This window comes from Aegilops tauschii, chromosome 1 (genome assembly GCF_002575655.3).
Source record: "Aegilops tauschii subsp. strangulata cultivar AL8/78 chromosome 1, Aet v6.0, whole genome shotgun sequence".
NCBI classification, from domain to species: domain Eukaryota; kingdom Viridiplantae; phylum Streptophyta; class Magnoliopsida; order Poales; family Poaceae; genus Aegilops; species Aegilops tauschii.
Window position 1 is genome coordinate 25,935,834 of NC_053035.3, and position 26,431 is coordinate 25,962,264.

General features: G+C 43.3%; 1 protein-coding gene and 1 pseudogene across 1 annotated transcript; one reads left to right on the forward strand and one right to left on the reverse strand.

Moving 5' to 3' along the window:
* Positions 1-1,666: 1,666 nt before the first annotated feature.
* Positions 1,667-11,682, reverse strand: LOC109787336 (uncharacterized). Its single transcript, XM_073506636.1, has 12 exons — positions 11,585-11,682; positions 11,433-11,504; positions 10,771-10,944; positions 10,546-10,674; positions 9,654-9,793; positions 4,874-4,957; positions 4,619-4,744; positions 4,085-4,237; positions 3,536-3,637; positions 2,909-3,079; positions 2,745-2,824; positions 1,667-2,624 (listed from the first exon to the last, which is right to left on the reverse strand). The coding sequence occupies exons 1-12, from the start codon at positions 11,637-11,639 to the stop codon at positions 2,603-2,605; spliced, it is 1,308 nt and encodes a 435-aa protein (XP_073362737.1). The 5' UTR covers positions 11,640-11,682; the 3' UTR covers positions 1,667-2,602.
* A 1,603-nt stretch (positions 11,683-13,285) lies between these two features.
* Positions 13,286-18,561, forward strand: LOC109787335 (uncharacterized; annotated as a pseudogene).
* Positions 18,562-26,431: the final 7,870 nt, after the last annotated feature.

The window sequence follows — 26,431 nt, forward strand, 5'->3', positions numbered from 1 at the left end:
TTGAAGAAAAGACAAATCGGTGATATTGGGTTCATTAACACAAATCTCATAGATGCATATACGGTTGAAAAACATGCCAAAGAAGCCGAGGCCAACTTGCTACGATCGTTGGTATTAAATCAAAACAAAGATATAATACTCTTTCCTTACAACTTCAAGTGAGTGTTACTGTCTTGTGCATATTCAGTTTCCCTTATTAGTTCAGGTTATGGTAATGTAATTGCTGACGTATGCATGCATGCGCAGCTTCCACTATATTCTCCTAGAGATTAAGCTTGAGCAGGGAGTAGTAACCGTCTTAGACTCGAGACGAAAAAATCCCCAGGACTATGCGGACATGACTCAAATGCTCGAGAAGTAAGTTAAATCGATCATTATCCACCATATCAGCAACTTTGTTCATTTCCTGATATCAAGTAATTGTTTTCTTTGTCTGGCAGGGTTTGGAGAAAATTCACCACAAAAGCTCCGGGACTGCCGAAGAAGCTGCAATTTAGACACCCGAAAGTAAGTACTATAGTAGCATGTTCCCCACATCTCCTATTGATTCAAGCGCTAGTTTCATCAATAACATTTAGCATGCTTGCTTATCAGTTAGATTGACCTCTATTTCTTGTAAAGTGGTTGTGGCAGGAACAAGGGAATGATTTCTGTGGATACTACGTTTGCGAGTCTATCCGCCACACGACCTGTGAGCGGGGCTACTCTGACGAACAATATGAAGTGAGTAAGCAATAATATTCATAATTTTATTTTATTACCATCATTTGTGTCGAGTTTCATTTATTCATATATATATATATATATATATATATATATATATATATATATATATATATATATGTATATGTATGTATTGACCCCCTTCTTCAAATTAGATCTTTCGGATGCGGGATGAACTCCTAGCACCAGATCGTATGCGAGCAATTCAAGAGGAATTGGCGGCATTCTTCCTTGACCACGTGATCGCTGAAAACGGAGAATACTATGTGGACCCTGTGTTCTTACTATTTAATTAGAAGATTATATTGTAAGAGATAATTATTGTATATATGTAGCCGGTAGTGTCAGATAGATATACGAGAACTTGTTGTTCGACCAATCTCTCAGAGAAGGAGAGGTGGTCGATATCACTTCTTTCTGTATGCATATGTTCATGACGATCTTCTGTTTCCTTCATTTGCTTACTAGCTAGCGTGTCTAGTCCTCTCCATACGTATATAGTACGTAGCGTCGACCAAGCACGGAGATAAGAGATGACACTTCTCTCTATTAATTAGCTAGCTAACACAATATATGAAACACCTAAATTAACCCCCCAAACCCCCCCCCTTTCAAAAAAAATCAAAAGCCCCAACCCCTGAAATGCTGACGCGTGGATGCCTATTGGTCCCGGCTGGTGACACCAACCGGAACAAAAGGCCCTGCCTATTGGTCCCGGTTGGTGTCACCAACCGGGACACCAACCGGGACCAAAGGCCCCCCTGCCTGGGCTGGCAGCAGTGGCCAAGTGGAGGACCTTCTGTCCCGGTTCGTGTAAGAACCGAGACTAAAGGGTTAGGGCTTTAGTAACGACCCTTTAGTCCCGGTTCGAAAACCGGGACAAAAGGCCCTTACCAACCGGGGTAAAAGCTCCTTTTTCTACTAGTGAATGGGTATTCTCCGTCCATGTTTGGTTCAACTAAATGAACTAAAATATCAAAATCGTATCGCCTTTGAACAGTGGAGCATGGCAAATCCAAGAGTAAGAATGTACATCAAACTTGTACAGAAACAAAGAAACCCCTACCTAGAAAACCTCCACAGAGGAATTATCTTACGAGAAATGAAGCGGATCAGCGTAAGAGTCATGTATGTGTGCAATGATGTTACCAAAAATGAAGCAAAACAACAGAAATTTCGTGAGGGCATCATAATTTCGCAAGAAAATTAAAGTATAGATGATGCAAAATCAAGTATTCAAAGGCTAAAACTAATCATATATAATGCTGGATGTAACACTTGGACTTGAGAGGAGGCACACAGGCACATTCTAGTTGAGGTGATACAGCTATATATGATTTGACAGGTGCTCCACAACTAATACTTTTTGATGCAACCACATATCACATCAGACTAACTATGATGAGCATATTACACGTGATGACCAGTTAAGAATAGTATATGGCTAACAGCAACAAGGAATATTAACAGTGTCCACGCAAAAGAAAAAAAAAGGAACATAAACAGTGCCAATGATTTTCCCTAAGTAAAATATCAACAATTTGCGAATTCATGCTAGCAGCTTATCTCAATTATCAGTGCAAAGAACCACTCTTCGACAAAAACGTGCAGGAATTGGCAATGCAAAGTAGCATGATCTTCTGCCACGCTTCCATACAGAACAGGATGTGAGTTTCATAAAACTCAAAATAAGTAGCCACTAGTCAGAAACATGTTTTCCTGTAAGCTGCTGCTGCTGCTGCTATTGTCCATGGATTACATCAAAACAGAGGGCGCCATAATTCGAAGTTCAGTGCTTTTGTCTGAGAATGCAAAAGAAAAAAAAAAGAGCTTGAGATTTAGCGTGAGCTTCTCTCTGCAGCGGGCATGCAGGGCATGATCACTTCAGTTCCATCGCCTTCCTGCATGAATCAGTTCATCACAACATTTTAAAAGAAATTCTACTAATACATTTTAAAAGAGGGCTCAAATTCTATGTAGAATTACTCAAGAAAGAAGAAGATGAAAGGTGAATCCCTTACCTGAATAATTTCTCAATGTCTTTGTTTTCTGGGTCCAACTCTAAAGCACGCGAGAGTGCTTCATAAGCTCCACCATATACCTAAGGCACACACACAGCAGAATCAGATAACAGATACGAAAGATGTAATGAAATTGTCAGTTTGAACTCCATCTCTGAGTGCACCTTCATGAACATTAGAGCTGCTCCTTGCCGATAGTGCGCCTTTGCCCACTTCGGGCAAATTATCTTGCATTCAGTTGCATCATCATAAGCCCTTTGTCCATCACCCATGCGAAGCCAGCAGAGGCTCCTGTTTGATAACAACTTAGGATCGAAGTTATCCATCTTCAGTGCCTGCAACAGACAAAACAGTGCAAAATAGCTGTTGGAAATGCTGCTCAGTTTAGACCCAGCGGTGTGTCATTTGTTTCATAAGTACATGAAACAAAAAATGAAGCTGTGACAAAAAGAGCAACTCCGACCTGAAATTCCTCCCGGTGAAATGGAAGACCAAGATGAATGTGTATTCATTCTCTTTTTTTTTCACACAATTATCACGATTTTTGTTACCCCTAGCTTTGGCGTGAAACTTAAGTCTACACTGTGTAGCTAAAACCCCATCCCCATATTGCTATGAGATGCGCACATTAGTAGTGAGTAGTGACTTATCTTTCAACAGGTGAGTCTGTTGATAAATGGTCAATATTTATCCATTGCCAAGGTGTGAACTAATGCTAATGATAAACCAACCAAATCAATGCTAATGATAAATTAACTAAATCGTAATGGAGGTTCCACTGGTATATGCACCTGTGTGTAGAGCACTGATGCATTTAGATAACTTTGCTTCTTAAATGCTTCATCTGCTTGGAGTTTCAGCTCGGACATCCTCTTTTTCACAAAATTGTCATCCTAGGAAATTCATAAGAGCTCAAGTCTGGTGCGTGAGGGAGAAACAGCACTATAGCAAGATATCAAGGTGAAGTGAACAAATACAAGAAACAGTTTTAGTTAATTCAAGATTTCACAATCCCACTTGCAACGCTGATAGAAAATGAAGTAAGAGAGCTATTTAAATAAATAAAATGAATTGGTCCACCTGTTATTTTGAAACAAAATAAGAATTAATGTATTACCATTTGAGCAAGGCAGGTTATCAAATAAAGCATCATTAAAATAAAATGAATTTTCAGGAACAGAGTTAGACAACAATGCAAATGCAAGAAAACACATGCGGATTCGATGAGTTTCCTATATGAAGTTTTGGTTAACCATCAAGTTGGCACCACACCAATACTGTTCAGAGTTAGCATGAACAAAATAGTCATAGGTGTGCAAGAAAATATGCTAGTGACATACCTCAAGTTGCTTGATTTCCATCTCCACGTGACTAATGATTCCATCAACGCTCCAATTTTCCACAGTTGAAACAGGAGAGGTGAAAGGAAAGAGAAGCTCAACGTCTTCCCGTGTACCATACTCAACAGCCAACTCTATTGGCAACCTACCAAACTGTAGAGAAACAAGGAAAGCTTTACAAAAGCAATATTCAAAATTAAGAAATAAGCTTTGTTCTAGACATGATCAATGCAAACCGTATTGAATTATTGATTGACTACCCTCACATTAGGTCAATGTAATGGTAGTGTGTCGCATCTATACATACCTGAAAAAATTAAGGACACGGCACAAAGGAGGAAAGGCAAAACGATAACAAGCTTATACAAATATGGCAACTTAGCACAACATTTTATTTTTCTTTTGCAGATAGCATCATGTAGGCCTATTTACCGCATAACTCTTACGTTTGTTGCATATCAATACATGACAGGTCTACCTAAACTACAAAGCCAAGCCAGAGACAAGAATATGTGACAAAAAGAGCATTCTCACCCTGTCAAAAACATTTGGGTTTGCACCAGCTTCCAACAAGCACTTAATAGCTTCAGTTAAGCCCTTTTCTGCAGCCGTCAGCAAAGGATCATAATAAGGAAAAACACCGCTCACATTAGCTCCACCCTATCAGAAAAAGGGTAGAAGAAAGTCAATCATACAATTGTGTGGTCGTTGATACAAAGATAACTAAATCAAACCTCAGTTATATAGAAATCCTACATTCCTACTGCAATATAAATAGGGGTACTGTACCTGAATCAATAGCTTCACACAGGACACAAAAGATTTGTCTAATGCCATGTTTAAAGATCCAAGTATACGAGTAACAATGTTGGGCTGGCAAAAAAACAAGAACTTCATTTTCATGCCGGAATAAGCAATTCTAAGAGAAAAATTGTAACACCCACGATGCGGCTATATCTCCCACGTGTCGAGGCACGACTTAGAGGCATAACCGCATAGTGGTTTTGTCGCAAGAAGGGTCATCTTCACACAATCTCATGTAATGAACAAGAATGGGATAAAGAGTTGGCTTACAATCGCCACTTCACACAATACATAAATATTATTCATACATCATCCAAAATACAAGCATATAGACCGACTACGGTCAAAATCCAGATGAAAATAAGACAACCCCAAATGCTAGATCCCCGATCGTCCCAACTGGGCTCCACTACTATTCATCAGGAAAAGACACATAGTAACGACCACGTTCCTCGTCGAACTCCCACTTGAGATCGACGCCATCATCTGCACTGGCATCGTCGGCACCTGCAACTGTTTTGGTAGAATCTGTGAGTCACGGGGACTCAGCAATCTCACACCCGCGAGATCAAGACTATTTAAGCTAGTAGGAAAGGATGGTGTAATGAGGTGGAGCTGCAGCGGTAAGAACATATATGGTGGCTAACATACGCAAGAGAGAGCGAGAAGAGAAGCAACGGAACGGACGTCATCTAGCAATGACCAAGAAGTGATCCTGAACACCTACTTACGTCATACATAACTCAGACCGTGTTCACTTCCCGGACTCCGCCGAGAAGAGACCATCACGGCTACACACGCAGTTGATGTATTTTAATTGGGTCAAGTGACAAGTTCTCTACAACCGGACATTAACAAATTCCCATCTGCCTCATAACCGCGGGCATGGCCTTCGAAAGATAATACCCTGCAGGGGTGTCCCAACTTAGCCCATCATAAGCTCTCACGGTCAACGAAGGATAAACCTTCTCCCGGAAAGACCCGATCAGTCTCGGAATCCCGGTTTACAAGACATTTCGACAATGGTAAAACAAGACCAGCAAAGCCACCCGAATGTGCCGACAAATCCCGATAGGAGCTGCACATATCTTGTTCTCAGGGCACACCGGATGAGACATCCTACGAGTAAAACCAGACCTCGAGTTTCCAAGAGGGCCCCCCGCAGTCTGCTCAGTTCGGACCAACACTCGAAGGAGCACTGGCCCCGGGGGGGGGGGGGGGTTAAAATAAGATGACCCTCGGGCTCGCGAAAACCCGGGGGAAAAGGCTTAGGTAGCAAATGGTAAAACCAAGGTTGGGCCTTGCTGGAGGAGTTTTATTCAAGGCGAACTGTCAAGGGGGTCCCATAAATCACCCGACCGCGTAAGGAACGCAAACTCAAGGAACATAATCCCGGTATAACAGTAACTAGGGCGGCAAGAGTGGAACAAAACACCAGGCATAAGGCCGAGCCTTCCACCCTTTACCAAATATATAGATGCATTAATTAAATAAGAGATATTGTGATATCCCAACATATCCATGTTCCGACATGGAACAACTTCAACTTCACCTGCAACTAGCAACGCTATAAGAGGGGCTGAGCAAAAGCGGTAACTTAGCCAAACAATGGTTTGCTAGGAAAGGATGGTTAGAGGCTGACATGGCTAAAATGGGAGACATGATATAGCAACTGATAGGTAGCGGAGCATGGCAATAGAGCGAACAACTAGTATAGCAAAGATAGAAGTGATTTCGAGGGGTGGTCATCTTGCCTGCAAGGTTCTCAGAGTTGTCGAAAGTTTGATCCTCGTAAGCGTACTCAACAGGTTCCTCGTTCACGAACTCGTCTCCCGGCTCTACCCAAGACAAGAACACAAACAAACGGAACCACAATCAACAACGAGAAATGCACAAGCAACATGATGCAAAACATGTATGATATGCAAGATATGATATGCGATGCATATGCGTGCTCCGGAAGGAAAATGATGAACATGGCAGTAACTTGGCAAACCAAGCATGCCACTGGAAAGATAAGATGATTTCGGTCGAAATCGATATAAGGATCACCGGAATCGGATGCACGGTTTGCAAATGACAAGCAAAACAAGAATGACACGAATCTGCGATAAACAGCAAGATAGCACTTAAAATGCAACAAGCAACAATGCTACAGCACCCCAACATAGCAACAAAGCACATGACAGTAAACTACAGGAGATGCTTGACAAAAGATGAACACTGAGCTACGGCTTGTTCACAACATATCAAGCTCAAACAAGCATGGCAAAAGTGCAAAAGATTACAGGTTCACAGACTTGGTGAAAAACTGGACATGGCAGTAAACAGCATCAGATAGCAATGTTCAGAGCACGAAATCAACATGCTACAGGAACTTAACATAGCAAAACAAGGCATGGTAATGTTCTACTAAATGCATATGACAAAAGTCCCTTACTGACCATAAGGCAGAAAGGACCAGAAGATATGATGGCAAGCATGTAAACATAGCAAGTTTCGTTATCATGTTTCAGACTTAGCAGAAAACAGAGCATGGCAGAAATATTAATATGTAGGCCTTTTTGTGAGCTTGCTGCACTCACTAAAGAGCAATGCATGACAAACCAAGCATACCTACAGCAAGATGGCATGTTTATGAAGCTATCCATAGCAAGAACAATAGCATAGCATATATGGATCAACTACAATAAGCTTGGCAAAATTGCATATCATGTTAAGAATCTGCCAGAAATATTTTATAGCAAAAGTAGATCAAGATTGAGTCATGCTATGGCACTACATAATTGCAAACAATTGCAAGAATGGATCAACTACAACTATAGCTACAAAACATCCTTACTGAACATCTCCAAAATATGCATGGATCTCTCTGTAGCATCAAGTTTACATGGCAACAAAATTACAGCAGACAAGGCCTTAGAGAAATCAGAAATATTACGGGGCCTATTTTGCATGCTTGTGCTAGTCACCAAAGAGATCACAAAAATACATGGACTACACCAATGGAAAGATGGAATGGCATACTTCAAAACACATGTAGAGCTCATGCTCAAAAGATGCACAAAATAAATGATACAAAAAATGACAAATCTCCAAGTTCTGATAAGAACCAGAGAATAACAGTAACTAGCCCTCTTCCAACAGAGATTTGGGCATCAAGATGACCTCTAATGAATATGGTGAAATTTAACAAAATGAAGAGCATCACGAGGCGAACAATTTGACATATTACACGCGCGAATCGGAGCTACATACACGGAGTTACGGCATCACGAACAGGGCAAGATGCTGAGAAAAATTATGACAGGAATTTCGGGGGGTCGAGGAAAGTCAACTGTACAGTGGTTATCGATCGGATCTGGCCGGGCTCCTCGAGCTCGGGCTCGGCGACGGAAGAGAAGAGGAGCCGGGCGACCGGAGAGAGAGGAAGGCGCCGGGGGGGAGAGGAGCGGCGGCGGCGGCGGGCCGAAGGTCGGTGCAGGCGGCGCCCCGCGGGAGACGCCGGGCGGCGGCGGCCAGGGCGCGCGGCGGCGGCGCGGGTCGGCGTGCGGATCCGAGAGGCGGCGGCGGATCGGGCCGGGCGGGCCCCGCCTGGGCCCGGCGGGCCGGCGGCGTGGGGAGAGGGAGGAGGCGACGTGGCGCGCTGCGATTCGTCGGGGCGCGGCGGCGGACGTGTCCGGCGGGGTACGGACGTGTCCGGCGGCGTGGAGGGATTTTTCTAGGGTTAGACTGAGAATTTATTTCGGGATGCCCACATATTTATAGGTAGAGGGAGCTAGGAGGCTCCAAATGATGTGCGTCTTTCGCCCACACGATCGTGATCGAACGACCTAGAGCATGGAAGGGAATTTGGTGGGTTTTGGGCTGGTTTTAGAGGAGGTTTTTGCTGGACACTCGAATGGACTTTGCAGATGCCCGGTTAACCGTTGAAGTACCAAACGACCTCCGAATGGAACGAAATTTGACCGGTAGACTCCGGGTGGTATAATAAGGGCACTTAACAAGCCTCGGTCCATTCCGAGAAAGTTTGACACACGCACACGAAAGAAAACAAGAGGGGTGCACCGGAGGAGATAGGAGCGCCGGATTGGAAAACGGACAACGGGGAAAATGCTCGGATGCATGAGACGAACACGTATGCGAATGCAATGCACATGATGACGTGATATGAAAAAAGCATGACATGAACAAAATACAAAACGAAAGACAAAACCCGACAACGGAGCGAAAATCATAACACAAAGCCGAAAATGGCAAGAGTCGGAGTTACAAATATGGCAAGTTACATGCGGGGTGTTACAAAAATGGAATTTGTATGAAAAGGAGATGAGCTTCTTTGTGGGATTACAACTTATATAGTGATATGTCCCTTTGCTTCAACTGATTTTTCAGAGTTGTTGTGTGGGTTATTGAAACCACCATGTCTGGTTCGGCTCACACATTAAAGCTACGAGAAAGGCTTCTTTGGTTGTTTTTTGAAGGTTGCCAATATTTGCCACACTTTTTCCTAACATATCTAAGGTTACATGATGAAAATGTATGTTATACTTTGCAAACCTAAGAATCCTACCACACTATTTCTGAGTCAGTGACACAAGCGACCCAAGTTGCAGGAGGTGACTAACTCAAACTTTTGGAATGGCATGGTTAGTCACCAACAAAAAGACCTACAGGTGAGAACAATTGGGGAAAGTAGCAAAACCCAGAAAAGGGAAGAATTTGGAGTTAAAGACAACATATCAACAAAGAGTTTCAACAGTACATCTGACTTGTGCTCCAAAAGGATCTTGACAATACTAGGAAATCCTCTAAGAGTAGCATCCATGAGTGGTGTCCCAAGTTCTGACATAGCATGGACATTAGCTCCCCTCGCAAGAAGAAACTTCGCTATTTCATAGTACCCTGAAGAGAAGAAAGAAAAAAAGTCATAACAGTATTACAAGTACATGAACAAAATCGTTTTTGCGCAAAAAAGTTTCAATAACTAGTGGGGGAATGATTTTTGTTGGTTCACATTTCTCTGAATATGAATACCATAATATCAGTTAACATAAGAAGGCAGTAACATCCTCAATACGTATCTGAGAACAGAAAATTAGGAATCACTTTGCAGAGAAATGTGAACCAACAAAAATCATTCCCCCAATATCAGTTCCTAATTTTCTGCTCTCAGATAATTCACTCATACTCTTGATCCTCTAAAGGTTCTTATCTGTCAGTAACAAAAAGTACATCTAAGCCTTGCGGAAGCACTTTAGAGTGCCTAGAAGCTAAACAATCTGCTTCTTCTTTTCTCTAACCTAGAGCACTCTTATTTCAATACATACGAAGAAACTCCATGAAAGCCAGCTATCACTCCTATGAGACGGCTAACTCATAAAAGATTGATCACTTTGCAGACGCCGATGAACAGGAGAAACAAATAAGATCAGGCTACTTTTAATTTATGGCAACAAGAAAATTGTTTATATTAGGCTAGCTAATTAGCACTTGGTATAGTAAACCCACTTTTATCACCCTTGTAGGTCCAGCATAAAAACAATTTTGAGAAAGGAAAAGCTCAAGCAGAAAACAAGGGAGCAAGGCAATAGTAAAAGACTGTGAGAATGAAACCAAGGAATATTCAGGCCAACAAGTGAAGTTCCATTTCATACCATGAACTACAGCCATATGAAGAAGGGTGATTTTTCCACGTCGCTGATGCAGATCAGCGCCATGATCCAGAAGGTACCTGACAGCAGGAAGGTGGCCATACATGATGGCATGCGACACGGGCGTAAACTCTAGCATTAAGACACACACAATCCATTGAATCAGTTCATGATCAGGTCATAAAAACTACATATGCTTTAGGATCGGGAAAGGCGTGCGCGAATTACCCTGAGCGGTGTCAGGCATGTCGACATCCATCTTGACCTCCTCGACAAGATACCGGTAGATCGGCAGCTTGCCGCCGCCGCTCGCGGCGTGTAGCGCGTTCATGCCCATGTAGGTGGTGTTGGCCACGGTCGTCCGGATCCCATGCCCCTGCACGTCTAGCTCCTTTGCAATATCTGAATTTCACACAGAAAAGGGGGACACTTTCAGTCAGGAATCGTTACAAGAACCCAGTACTGCAGCGCATATACAGTGCAATCAGAATCAGTAGGAAACAAAGGGGGCAATTTTAGTTACCAACCATGGCAAGAACGTAGTATATATATACACTACGCTGCAATCAGAATCAGGAAGACAGCGCCCAATCAAAACGTGGTACGGTATATACTATGCTGCTGCGTGGTTCTTCAGTAGTTGGTCAGAAACCCCCGATTTAATTGCAAGGAGAAGACCCAAAATCCGGGGAATTAAGCCCAAGCATCCCAACCTAAGTCGACGTCCTGGAGCCATAATCCGCCGCCAGAACGGAATCGAAGCGCACACGGCGGCGAAACCCTAAGGCCGCGGTCAGATCTAGCGCGCGAGCAAATGGAGAGTTGGAGACATGACGCCGGAGAGAGAGAGAGAGAGGGGAATGGGGATTTGGTTAAGATGCGGGCCTTACTCTTGATCTCGCGGACGTCGCCGTTGTGGGCGGCTTCGAGGAACCTGGCCTCCGGCGGCCACCGGTCGCGCTCTGCACAGCAAGCGGAACGAACGATGAGACGGCGTGGCGGACGGAGCCGTACGACTGAACTGAGGGTGTTTGCCGGTTACCTTCGCCGTGGAGGACCTCATACAGGCGAGGCAGCGGCCACTCCCGCATCCCCATCCTCCTCCCTCCCCCTTTTTCTTTGCCGGCGGTCGGGGTGGAGGACGGGAGCTTCTGGAGTGGGTGGAGGGGTGGGGAATAAAAAGGGCGGGAGAGAGAGAGAGAGCGCGCGCGCGCGCGGGTGGAAGACGCAATGGGATGCGGACACGTGCCCAACCACGGGTCGTACCATCTGACACTCCTGCCAGGAGAAGCACGGCCTCTTCCTTCATGTTTCAAGTTTTGAAATTTGAATTTAAACTTCACGGTCCTCCTCTTCGACGGTGATTAGAGCAAATCTAGCAAGTTGTCATATTGGCCCTCCATATGGTGATATGGATCGTAAACGATCTTGGCTGGCCGACCGGGTATACAGCTTCGGCCACCCTGCGTGTGCTATCGGATTGAAACAACATCCTATGGCCATAGCCGAAGCTCCGCACACGCCAAGCTTCAGTAGGACCCACGCGCCACTCAACCCCCCTCAACCTTATATTTTTCCCAGCGAGTCACTCCTTATCTTTTTCTTCGTCGGCAACCATGGGTGATCTCCATCCCTCTTTCCATGAGGCTAGTCTGTGTCGCACCGGGCGTTGTTCTAAGCCCCAACCCGAGTGTAGGGGAGATGATGGAGTCGACAATGTTGCACGGTAGCTACACCGACGCTGATGCAGAGAAGATGAGGAGGGGGTGATTGGGAGTGACCCTGCAAGGGAAGCCTCAATGCTGCTGATTGTTGCGAGTTAGCGCTGGGGACATTGACCTATGTTGACAACCATGTGGATTGTGGTGACGATGGTAACCAGATGTGGCTACAACCCTCGACACGGAGGAGCTACAACTATGGCGGCCAGGGAGCTGCGATGGCAGGACCCCATGCTACAACTGTTAACGACGGAAGCTGCATCCGGTGACGAGGGGAGCTGCAACCATGACGGTCGGGAGCTGAGGCAGAGACGGTGCCCCCGTGCTACAACCATTGATGGCAGAAGCTAGATCTGACGTATACAAAAGCTACGACCGGCACCTGCAGAAGCTGCAACTGTCGAGGCGACGACTGTGGCTAACGGCTGGAAAGCTGCAACCGGCATCTGTGGAAGCTACGACCAGCACCAGCTGCAACCGGCAACATGGAAAGTTTTAACCACGGTGGGGAAATCTACAACCGGGTATCGTGAACAGGGTCCCCTCTCCCTCCGTCTCCTTAGCAGATGCTCCCATGAACAAGGTATGTGCACGCCCAAGAGTGGGTGGCGCTCCTGCAACCTCAACCAAGCTGGGGAGGATGTAGCCAACCAAACGATGTGCACAAAAGTAATTTTACCCCTGCATCTGCTCAGTCAGGCCCAACTGAATCACACACATAAGATGTAAAAAAACCATACATGTAACCAAACACGCCCCTAGTGACGCCGAACTCCCCAGCAGACGCTTCTGTAAACCAGGTCCGCGTACACCCACGAGAGGGCCGCGGGCGCGGCCTGAGCCACAGCCGTGCGCCGGGTCCAGTGTGCCCCAAATAAACCACGGCGAGCGAGGGAGGATATCCAAATTCCAACACCGCGCTTGCATTCCAGTTTCCAAAAGGAAAAAAAAACGCTCGCAACCGACGAAGCCTTCTTCCGGAAGCCTCCCTGCCACTGCGACGAGCGCGACGCCGCCCGCCCATGGCGCCGCCGTTCGTCTACGCCCGCAGCTCCGGCGACGGCACGGGTACGGCGAGTCTCCCCTCCTCTCCCTCTCTCTTCAACTCTCTCCGTCTCTCTCTCCCTCTCTCTAATTACGGTCGATTTGTCCCGCGCGCTTAATTTGTGTGTGCAGCTCACGACGCGGCCCTGCGAGCGGCCTTCTACGGCGACCTCCGGCGTCTCAGAGGTTGGCCTCTCCTCCTCTTCCTCCGCCCCATTCCCATGCTCCTGGGCCTCCCCCGGCCTCGCTTGGCCATAATTTGTTGGGTTGGGCTACGGTTTTGCTCTGGCTGCGGCCATGATCGAGTTCCCGGCGGCTGGATTAGGTATGTCGTTGCAGGATGAGATGGTGCAATTGCCACCGCTGTTCTGTTAGCCACACCAATTCGGGTCCTATTTGATTTGTAGGACACTAGGAATGGTCCCTCGTTAATTTTCCTCCTGCACTTGACTTGTGTGGACTGTGGAGTAGTATGTTGTTAATTTTGGGGTCAGCTTTCGCGCTGCAGACAATTAAGTGTAAAATTTGATGCATACAGTAATTACTCTCCGAATTATGAAAAACATATCGTGCCATTGTGTACTGTTTATTGGGAATCTTCTTAACACAAGTCCTTACACGGGGTACATGTTATGCCTTTATGATCAGAGCACTGTTGTTTTTTTTGGTCAAGTCTATGCACTGATTGATTCACTGTGTGTCCAAGACTCGATGCAGATGTCAAACCTTTAGGGTACCCTCCAACCCCTCTTTGCATTTCCCTAATGCTCATGGTTCGCATCCTTGCTTGACTTAGTGGGGTTCTTGTCCATCTATGCAACACATTTGGGATCCTTTTCTTTTGGTTGTCTAGCAAGTTATAATTTGGCAATTTGCTTCATTAATATATTGATATGCTTGGGTGTTTTCTTTGGGTGAAAGGTGCTGTAAAGAGTCTTGCTGACCCAAGGGCGGTCTTCTCTTTTTTCAACAAGGGTGGCCTTGGTGTGCTGCACCTCGCACCCGTCAGAGGGCATATTGAAGTTTGCAAGTACTTGGTGGAGGAACTGGGAGGAGATGTGAATGCTCCTGCTCCTGGAGTTGGAGGTCTTTATCTAACCCTTTTCCCTTTTATGGAAATTGGCATCTGTCATGTCTATGTTTGGCACCATGGGTTGTCTCAATTGTGTTGTTGTGCTTTTTGGTTGCAGACTTTGCAGGCGTGACACCCTTTATGACATCTGTTCAGTCCGATGATGTTTCAACTGTGAAGTATTTGCTTGATCGTGGCGGTGACCTAACTAAAGCAGATGGTAAAGGACGCACTGTTCTCCATCATGCAGCAACCGTAGGTAGCTCCCTGGCTCCTCACCCATGCAATTTTCGCTGTGTAGGGCACTCCAATAATACTATTGTAGAAGAAAAATATTGTAGTCATTTTTCATAGAGTTAATATAGATCTCTTTTGTGAAATATAATTAGTCAAAGTTGGATAAAATTGTCCCATCTATGTTTTATGCCATGGTGGTCACTTTACTAGCAGTTACTTCGCTGTTGTACACTCAGATGTGGAGCCACATGACTTATGGAATTATTTTATTCACGGCAGGAAGCTGTAAGGTTACTGAGTTCCTACTTTCAAAAGGAGTACCTGTTGACATACACTATGGCTATGGTACACCACTCCATCTAGCTGCTACCAATGAACAAGATAAAATAGTGAAGATTTTGTTGGAACACCATGCAGATGTATATAACCCTTACCATTTCTTATTTTCATATTTCGTTTGTTAGATTTTGTTCCTTTGTATTTGATGATAATTATTACTCTTGGACCATAGAGAAATTCTCATGTTTTTCTTTCAGGCTAACACCAGTGTCACCAGTTTGGGTTCTGCGTTGATGGGTGCTCTTTTATGCCGTTCATTGAAGTGCATGAAGCTGCTGATTAAGGCCAGTATTCTATTGTCTATATTTGTTCATTGTTATGTTCTGATTTTACACCGAGATGGAACCATGAAATGTTTTATTCCACAATCCTTTTCATAAGGTGGTGCTGATGTCAATCGGATGACCTCACTTCTGATGACTCCGTTAGTGTTCACTGCAGGGCGCAAAGACTACACCAACTTTATGCAATTTCTGTTAAAGGCAGGAGCGGATCCTAATATTCCTGATGGTGTATGTTTTCCTTATTTTCTTGATCTATTGTACTAAAACTTATGCTGACAGTATTATTCAACTCTTAAGGAGGATAGTTAAGCTTTAGCAATGAATTCATGGTGCTTTTAGTCTTTGACTATGTGATGAGAAGTTTGCATTTATCTATGTGCAGGCAATAGGTAGGCGTGTGAGCTATAATTTTAACTGTTTATATCAACAAATGCATATTGATGTTGTTGACTAAAAGAAGTTTGACTTGGGAGAAAACTAGAAAATATTTTGGAATGAAGTAGCAAATTTTGAGTTCTGGAGCATGCTCTGTTCTGTGCAATCCTGTATATATGTATATCGTTAGTCTGAAATGTTTTTGAATATGGTGGATGCCCTTGTATTGAGCCCACAGATAGCCAAGATATGTCAGTGTTTCTCTATTTAATATGAGGCCGGTGCTTAACTTAACAGTTATGAGATAGCGACATCTCATAATGCAGCATTCAGGCTTCAGGGTAGCCGCATTTTCCAAATGTACTCATCCAGCAATCACTAAAATGACTTGACTTCTCTTAGCTTACTTTATGTTGTCTTCTTTATCCCAGCGGTTGGTACTTTTTCAATTACTCTAAAGTGTCAAATTAAAATTCATGTATAGCTATTTGTCCTTGTTGTTTTTATCTATATAATTCATGGGGACTCCTAAAGGGCATGCCACTAAAAATTATTGTTGCTTCTCAATTTCAATTCTTGCTGAAATGCCTGTTTTTAATCCCTTGCTGAAGGATGGCCTTTTGGTATGTTGTCGGAGTATATTGACTGTTTAAATTGCTACTAGAATTTAGAAATGCTTGCTGGGATAAATCCTGGTTGAAACATTTGGTACCAACATTATGTAAACCCTGGTTCTCTCCCATGGCATTGCAGTTTATTATATGGGTTATATCTTTTCATAATTTTCATATTCTTTTACTGCATTCTATAGGGTCCTTTAGTTATGTAGTTAATTTCAAAAGAGTTGACATTTTTCCTTTTGTTGCCCCGTTTGGTAGGTTACCAATAGAGCATGCTGCTCGACGTGACTGTATGGAACAAGTTGAAATGCTGTTTCCTTTGACTTCCCCAATTCCATCTATCCCAAACTGGAGTATAGATGGAATCATCTCATATGAAAATTTTGAAAGTGCAAAGCCACTGGTACGTTATTTGTTGCTGTTGCGCCCCGTGGATAAATTTTACTCCCTCATATATTGGTTGTAATAACATCTTATATTATGGGACGGAGGGACTACTTGAATGGCTGGTCATATTTTTTGCTCGCCAGTCCTGAATTTGTCCGTCAACTGTTATGACTTGGACTTACTATATATGCATGAGATCACACTTAAAATGATAGTCATGACCTTTTTATGGTTTTTCTTCAGAGCATCACCTCATCATAACCATTAAATTGAAGTAGTTAAAGCTCTTAGAACAAACTACCAATTATAATTTTGGAAGGACCAGATTTGGACCCCTTATTAGTTCTTGGCTGTTCAATGGTTCAAAAAAAGTAACTTGGTTGTTCAGTATCGATTCATGAACTGCTGTAAACTTCTCGTCATGCGTAGTCTTCAAGAGACAGGAGTGCTTTACAAGCATATATACTGTCGATGTGAAGTTGTGAACTGTGAAATATACAAATATAGACAATGTGCTATACAGCTATACTTGTGATCAAATTCTTGTTGTGTGAGTAACTGCTGCCTTTTGCTGTGCTATACAGCTATACTTGAGAAATTACCTCAATGTGCACTTTGCATTGCAGCATAAGCATATCAGATACGAAGCTCCGGCGAATGTGTAACAGAGTTGTTAAGTTTCTGTTTTAATTGGAATATCTTTGAAACGACGCTTCATTCCTAAATTTTTTGCATTGTTCTATCATTCAGGATCAGAGGCACCTTGAGCAAGCAAAAGCTATATTCAAGTCACAGGCAGATTATGCATTCAGGCTGAAGGACTATAAGTTCGCATCAAAATCATATGATCTGGTAAGCCCCTTAAACCTTATCTATGGACAATGGTGGTTTAGAAGGTGGCATTTTTCTAGTGACCGGTTGCAGAACATTATTTGTTTGCTAACAAGGTTTCTAATATTGTTCTCTAGTTTCCCTGTTTATTATCTGTTAATTTGCCATTATGATGTATTTCTGTTGGATTAATATCATTTTACCGGACTAATCTTCCTAACCTGTCATCATGAGAAGATAATCGCATAACCTGTTGTGTTTGACCGACCATAGGCAATAGATGCCGCACCGAGTGCAACATTGTACGCAAACAGGAGTCTTTGTAAACTGATGTTGGACGATGGTGAAGGTGCTCTGTCAGACGCTCTCAGCTGCAGAATGCTGTGACCTAACTGGGCAAAAGCTTGCTACCGTCAGGCTGCAGCTCACATGCTTCTCAAAGTGAGTTACTACACGTCTAGCTTGCCATCGTGTTTCCCTACTCTACAATCTATTATGTATTCGCTCACGTGCCTTTGATGTGCTCTACGTCTAGGAGTATAAGCAAGCTTGTGACGCTCTCCTGGATGCTCAAAAATTAGATCCTGGAAACATAGAGGTGGAGAGAGAGCTACGGTAATCTACTGTCTTGTACTTGTATCTTTTGAAGCATGAATGATATGTACTTCCATACTAACGACCAGCAGTTTCCACACTGGACCAACGCGTCGAATTCCATTATACCTACAATTCAAGTTCACCAAACTGGAGACTAACATTTCCATTTCAATTTTTGGTGCTATTGTTCCATATAGCTCTGTGGGTTAAAGCTGAAATTTGTTCCATTTTGGTTTAACACTGTACAGGAAAGCCAGGGAATTAATGAAAGCTCCTGATGAAGCTGACAAGTGAAGCATGGTGGTTAGCATGAGAGTAGAGATTGTGCTTTATGCTTTGTCAGGCAAAAGTTCTTTTGGCTTGCATTAGAGTAGTTGCTCAAACTGAATGTGATGGTACTTATGCGAGTAGAAGACAGAGGTGCTGTAAAACTTGCTCACTTGTGTAGAAAAGAGCTGAATCAGGCAGGAAGCTGGAGTGCTGAAATGTGGATGGGAATTTACCACTTGAGTTAACTAATTAGAAGTTTTATTGAATCTAGCACAAATGCCTGACGTGAACGATGTTTCCTTATGAATTTTGAATATCTTCCAAGTTTTCATTCTGTAGTTGAGAACAGAAAAACTGAAATAGTACCACCCTTTCATTTGCATCTTCCAACATTTTAGGGCCATTCAGTCATTCTCAGTTACATGAGGAAGATTCTATTCAACATGGTTGCTGGCTCATTGCTTCTGCGAATAAGCATGCACTCCTCTACATATTGATTGTTTCAGTAATAATACATTTATAAACATCATCTGGATTGCAAAGTTTCTTTATAATTGTACATCTCAAGATCAATTGGCTAGAGAAGTAGCAGCTAGTGACTACTATAGATGAAAAAGATTACTGTACATCGGCTGGAATTGCATTGGATGCATCCATGCCAGGGAGTACCTCTGTTCCGAAATATAAGTCTTTTTATAGATTCCACTATGAATTACATATGGATGTATATAGACATATTTTAGAATGTAGATTTACTAATTTTGCTCCGTATGTAGTCCGCATTGAAATCTCTAAAAAGACTTATATTTAGGAACGGAGGGAGTACCTTGCAAATTCCGCTGAGAAATCATACATGCAGATGATGGGTACAACGCCCATACCTCATTGAAACACAATAACGGCTTCCTTGTTCATGTAAAATGGTGAAAGAATTAGAGTTTGAGCATAATTACTAATTCAAATTGGTTCAAATTCTTGAGACCCTAATCTACATGCCTTCTACAAAAATGGAGAAATTTCAAATAAATTTGGAGGATCGTCAAGCATATGATGCCTACAAGTCGTGGAATGTGATCACTGGCTTAAATGTCTAGGGGTTAAACATATGACACTGATCTGTGCCCTGTCAAAGACACTTTAAGCTCTCAACATGTGCAGTTTAGCACATTTTTTTCTGCAACATTGCTCTTAATGACCAATTTTATGAAGCTGAAGTAAATTTTCTAGTCGTCCAAAAAAGTAGCTGAAGTAATTTTTTTTCCTTTTAGATCATCACTATTTATACAATATATTCTGATATTGTATTTATTGATGTTTCATATGCCCATATGTTTTCTATCACTACTGGGAAAATCGTCGTTACCGAGTACATTGCTGTTTGCCGAGTACCAGACCACGGGATCACGGTAAAGGCCATGTAAGCTGAGTGTGGCTCTCGGCAGACAACAGGACACGACACACGCCGGTAGTTGCCGAGTCTCTGCTACAATGTGCTCGGCAAAAATAGAACACTCGGTTTATGTGATGTATGCCAAGATCCTCTGCTACGGCACTCGGCAAACAAGTGCCAGGTGGCACGGCTGACGGTGTCCTGGATGAAGGAGTTCATATCCAAACCTGGTGTGGTTCCTAGTGCATTGGATCCCATGGCTATCTATTGTGACAACACTGGTGTCATAGCCATTGTCAAAGAGCCACTGTCTCACAAGAAAACCAAGCATATCAAACGTTTCTTTAACTCCATCCGTGACTACGTCAAGGAAGGTGACATAAAGATTTGCAAACTTCATACGGTTCTGAATGTTGCAGACCCGTTGACCAAACCTCTTCCACGAGCAAAACATAATCAACACCAAAACTCCATGGGTGTTAGATCTGTAACAATGTAAACTTAGATTATTGATTCTAGTGCAAGTGAGAGACTATTGGTAATATGCCCTAGAGGCAATAATAAAGTTGTTACTATCATATTTCCTTGTTCTTGATAAGTGTTTGTTCTTTATGCTATAATTGGATAACCGAAAACTCAAATACATGTATGGATACATAAAAAAAATATTGTGTCCCTAGTAAGCCTCCACTAGACTAGCTCGTTGATTAAAGATGGTTAAGGTTTCCTAGCCATAGACATGAGTTGTCATTTAATAACAAGGTCAGATCATTAGGAAATGATGTGATGGACAGATCACAAGCCTAGCATCTGATCGTGTCACTAAGTTTAAATTGCTACAACTTTCTTAATATCAAGTATCTGTTCCATAGCCCATGAGATCATGGCACTCCCTAGTACCGGAAAAATGCTTTGTGGGCATCAATTGTCACTTCGTAAATAGGTGATCATAAAGAAGCTCTTCGGGTATCTTGGAAGGTACTTGTTGGGTTGCATGGATCAAGACTGGGATTTATCACTCCATATGATGGAGAGATATCTCTGGGCCCTCTCGGAAATACAACATCCGAAGTAGCTTTTAAGCATATAACTAATGGGTTTGGTCACGGGGATATTGTATTACGGAACGAGTAAAGAGACTTTGCTGGTAACGAGATTAAAATAGGTATGATGAGACCGACGATCGAATCTCGAGCAAGTAACATATCGCCAGACAAATGGAATTGTATACGGGGTTATCGAAATCATTGAGAACGTGGTTCAGCCGATGAAATATCTTTGTCGAATATGTGGGAAGCATCATGGGCATCCATGGCCCCTTTATTGGTTATTGATTGGTCTGGAGTCTTGATCATGTCCACATATTCTCGAACCCGTAGAGTCACACACTTAACGTTCGGTGTCGCTAGGGTTTGATGAGATAATAAGATGATGTTATCGAATTTTTATTCGGAGTCTCAGATGGGATCCTGGACATCATGGGGTTACCAAAATATATATTTGGAGTCTCAGAATGGTCCATAGACAAAGAAAACATATATGGAAGGTATTTTCAGGGTTACCAAAATATTTCGGTACTTTAAAAATCTGTACTGACCAAGCAAAAACTAATGTTGGCGCTGTATTTCTGTCTGACGTTGTAGATAATGTTTTAGTGCTCGCGTAGCAGTTTATAATACACCACAAATTTGAGTCTTTCTATAGTTTTGAGTTTTTTATTTATTATCTTGAATCTTTATAATTTTGAGTCTTTCTATAATTTTGAATCTTCATATTTTGAGTTTTTTTATTGTTTTAAAGTCTTCAAGAATTTTGAATCTTTTATAATTTTGAGTCTTTTTATTATATTTTTTTGAATCTTATATATATATTTTAACTTTTAATTATATTCCTGAAAATGGCCCATTAGGCCTAGCTCTACACTTCCGACGTGCCCGGGTCAAAACCTAGGGGGGGGGGGACATAGTCCCCTCGCTCCACTACTCGACACACACACACACACACTCTCTCTCTCTCTCTCTCTCTCTCTCTCTCTCTCTCTCTCTCTCTCTCCTTCTCACCGCCACCTCCGTCGATTGACCCCCTTCTGTCGATGATTCCAGCCATTTCCGGTGCTGAAGTATTCTTTTAGGCCTCCCCCTCTCGTTGCCATACATCTACACCTCCCCTCTCGTTGCCATTTATCGACCATTTTATGTTAATCATTTATTTCATCCAAAATGTTAGGGTTTCGGCGATGAAGGCAGGTGACGGCGACAAAGACGTAGGCGGTTAACGACGTACCGCGCTCCAATCTTCGGTGAGCATCTCCCTCCCCATTTGTTTTCTTCACTCTCGATTAGTTAGGGTTCAGTGGCAGAGCTTGAGATGGAAACATGGGGGGGGGGGGCATGGGCTGAAAATATGTTTATGTTACTCTCTAGCTATTGTACTGAACATTGATTATGAAGTTTCAAAGTATGTAATCTTCTAAGTTCTCTGTATGCATGAACTGTGGTGAATGGTTATTGTTTAGTTGGACTTTTTTAGGAATAATTTGGTTGATTCGTAGTAATGCCACATCATGAGTTATTCATAATAACTTATTCGATCTGATTTGACATGATGGAATAATTCCTTAGTGCTGAGGTTATCTCTAGCAAATGTATCATGCACGTGTGTGCTTCCTTCCTTATTGTCATATATAGTTCAATTGTCAAATGTCATATTGTAGGCAACTGTTGTCATGCATAGTTCAATTGTCATTTGTTGTCATAGTTCAATGGTCCTAGAGCCAAACACCTCAAAGTATTGTAGTGTTCTTGACATACTTTAAAAATAGTTTCCAACCCAACACAACATTGTTTATTTTTCTAACAAATTAAAGTGCATCAGATCATGGCCAATTATAGAGGCAACCACAATCTCTTCAAGGCTCACCTATATACCACCAATAGCCTGCAAGAGGTGAATGCCTCGGTGAAGGCGAAGACAGGTCAACTGCTGAACGAGAAGGCTGGTCTCTTCTCCAAGACTAATAGGATGATGGACGAGAGAGATCAGCTGATCGAGGAGAGGGATAAGTTGAAGAAGGAGAGAAAACTCCTCAGGACCGAGGGGAATGACCTCGAGATGGAGATAAATCATTTGAAAAAAGATGGACAGACACAAGATTCTCCAGTTGAAGTTAATTCTTGACCAAGAGTGGACTATTTAGTTCGTGAAGTTGAATTACGGAGTTCTTTAACTAGCTAGTATCTTTTATGAATTTGAATTATTTAGTTTGTGAAGTAGAATATATTTTTTATTAGCGAAAGATCAATTTGCTGGTGTTGGCCAATAAGGTACGACAGTGGTAAGGTACACTTATTGCTAGTGTTGGCCACGTGGCACATCATCATCATGTGAAATACTTCTGACGTGGGCTCTAACGGCACCACTAATTTTTAACAGTGGCGCCATATTGCTGGCGTTGGGTGTCGACGCCAGCAAGACCATTTTTGCCACATCATAGCTAGACGTTTCCGCACTAGTGAGGTTATTACGACAAACACGTTGTACGACCAACAGATACTTTGACTTATGCCCCCCTTCAATATTTTATGAAAAGTCAACGAGCAGAAGTTTTGCGCCGTAGGCGCCGTAACTTCATTTTTCATAGTGGAAAGTTGACATTAGATAGTGTGGGAAGCCCCTACCTGTATTAACCCCTTAAAATTCCATTTTCCGGAAATATAATGGGGAAAATAAAAGGAAAAAAAATCAAACCTACAAACTAACTTTGTTTTGCGTATTAAAAAGTATCAAATATTTTGAAAAAAAATCGTGTATTATAAAAAATTTAACGAAATTGAACAAAATTATCGCCAGTTCAAATATTGTTCATTAGTTTTAAAAAATGTTCTACAAATTCAAAAAATGTCCCCGGACCACAAATTAGTTCATCGATTCATAAAATACTCGTGATTTAAAAAAATGTTCACGAATTTGAAAAAATGTTCACCAACTTAAAAAATGTTCATGATTTAAAGAATAATTCAAAAGTTTTAATAACCGCCATAGGGGTGCCCGTGTCGTGGTAGAAATATATATATAGGGACACGTAGGTATTTGGAAATTGGAAAAAGTATTTCCACATGGATCCCCCGAGCCCCACCCCGAGTCCCGACTCTGCCGCTGGGCCTAGCCAGCCAGCGGAGCAGCCTTCCTATGAGGACTATGTTGCGTCCCTGTTTGCTGGCCCGTCCACCCCGACGGTGTGGCAGCCACGCTCCCCGTCTCCGCCGCTGCCGCAGCCACCGGCCTCCCCCGCAGCCGCGTCGCCACCGCCCCTCCCCGCAGCCCCATCTCCGCCGCCGCCGCCGGGACCGGCCTCCCCCGCAGCCGCCTGACGTCTCTACTTACCAGTACGTTCCGCCGACGGGAGCCCCCAACGCTCCAACTGCTGCGCTGCTTCGCCCTCGTCAGCCGGCCGCTCTCAAGCGGTCCGTCCACAGGACGGTCATGCCGTCCGGTTGCCCTGGGGCAGACAGGCCGACGCAGGTGATGCGCTTCTCCGGCCCTCCTCGCGGAACTCTCCCGCGACCGCCAGTGCCCGCGCCGGAGGAGGTCCAGCTCCCGCATCCGGCGGCGCCCGTTCAGGAGCCTGCTCCACTGGAGCCGATTGAGGAGGACGTCGCCACCTCGCCCCAGCACGCTTCGCCACCGCCACTGCCCGTCGTCGCGGAGCCGGAGGAGGTGAATCGCCATCCAGCAACATTTCTTGGTGTTTCTTGCGTTTCTTGCGTTCTGTCGAGTCTTACCTTCAATCCTCTTCTTCTTGCACAGGCACGTGCAGATTCCTCCTCCCCCACTGAGCGTGGCCAGGCGTCAGCTTCACCGTCGGGAGGAGCAGGTGGAGACTCAGGCGACCCGTCGGCGGCGGCAGCAGCAGCAGCAGCACCACCAGCAGACCCAGTGGCTCGGCAGGAGGTGGGTTTCTAGCGATTTTCTTTGCTGTTGTTGGTTTCTTGTTCGCTTTCTTGTGTATCTTGTGGCAACGCTGTCAAAGAAACATAGGAGGTCTTGCTCCCATCTCTTTGGGGGTGAGCTGATAATTTAGTTGAGCACCACTATTACGTCCTAGGTCCTAGCTTTTACAGTTTCTGTTTTTAAGTGTTGCAAATCATCAACTGGTTTCATTTTCTGTGAGAAATGGCCTCCCTGTAAATCTAAATACAAAATTTACACCTAATTTGGTTAATTATTGTAGTAAATTTGCATACCAGAACAGACATTATTAGGAGTAGAACCATCAATTCATCTGACCGTGGTTTGTCTTTTTTTGTTCAGGGAAGAGCAACAAATGTTACAAATCATGCTGAATGGAAAAGTTTAGTATCTCTAGATGATTTCGATGATGAGACAGCAGACGATCAATGACTGAACTGGAGGTAAGGCACTTTGCTATTCCCTTTCAGTTCAGAGAAGGCTGACTCATTTCCATGCTGGGACTATGGATGCGCATAGGTTGACCTATGGTGTGATTACCCTTTTGCCCAAAATCTCTGCTGCTAACAGAATAGAGCAATGCAGACGTATTTGTCTCCTGAAATGCATCTATAAATAGATTACTCAAGCATTGGACCTTAGAGCTGATCCTCTAGCCGACAAACTTTTTAGTTATAACCAGAATGCCTTTGTTAACAAGAGATTCTGTTTTGGAGTGATGTGTGGCTGGGAGACAACAAACCTCTTAGTGTGCAGTTTCCTAGGCTTAATTTGCTGACCTTTAGTTCGTATTTTACTGTTGCTAAAGCTTTATCTGAAAATATGAGGTTAATTAGATGTAGAAGAATTTTGTGGGGAGACATGGCTGATATATGATATGAACTCAAGAATATATGCAGTAAAGTAGTTGCGAATGATCAAGAGGAATAGTTGTAGCTGGTTACTGGCAAAAACAGGTAGATTTACTGTTAGATCTTTGTATCTTGCTTTAAAAACATATCAGGCTGCCTGGCCTCATAGGAAGTTGTGGCAGGTGAGGATACCGCCGAAAGTTAAAGTTTTCCTGTGGTTGATGTTTAAGAATAGTGTCCTAACTAGAGATAATTTGGGAACTTTGCTATTCCCTTTCAGTTCAGAGACGGCTGGCTCCTGATCTTATGAACTAGTGGAATTATATTAAAGCTGCAGCCTTTGATGTATCTTATCTTATTCTAATGTTTCTTGGGTTATTTGGTGCTTGAATCCTAATAAGAGATTAAATTGGTGTATCATTACCTGGAAAAGCATATCTCTGGACCGGATAACAAATCAATTTGGAAAACCAAACTGCCTCTCAAGATTAATTGTTTTTTTGGTAACTTTTTCAGGATGCTGTTTTACTAGGTACAAGATATGTGAAGACATTTCTTCAGTTTGCTGCAACGTTTCAGGCAAATACCTTTTCGCTGGATCCAAAGGTCCACAGGGCTCCAGGATTTACTCTTGTCGCTGACCGTCCGTCTTACTTTACGGTTGGGTAAAACTGGTGTACCTATAAGATGGCCGGGTTGTGGCCTAGCTTGGCATTGTTGCATCCTACCTATACGTACACGGCTTTGCCGATAGACAATATACAGCCCGATCTGGGTGTCCTTCCTTGATTTGCTTCGATCCCACCTGTAGAAATCGAATTGAAATCGACTTGGAACCCACTTGTTACTGTTCAAGAGGGTTGTTTCCTCTGTTTTTACGCTACTCTCCCAAACGCTCATTCA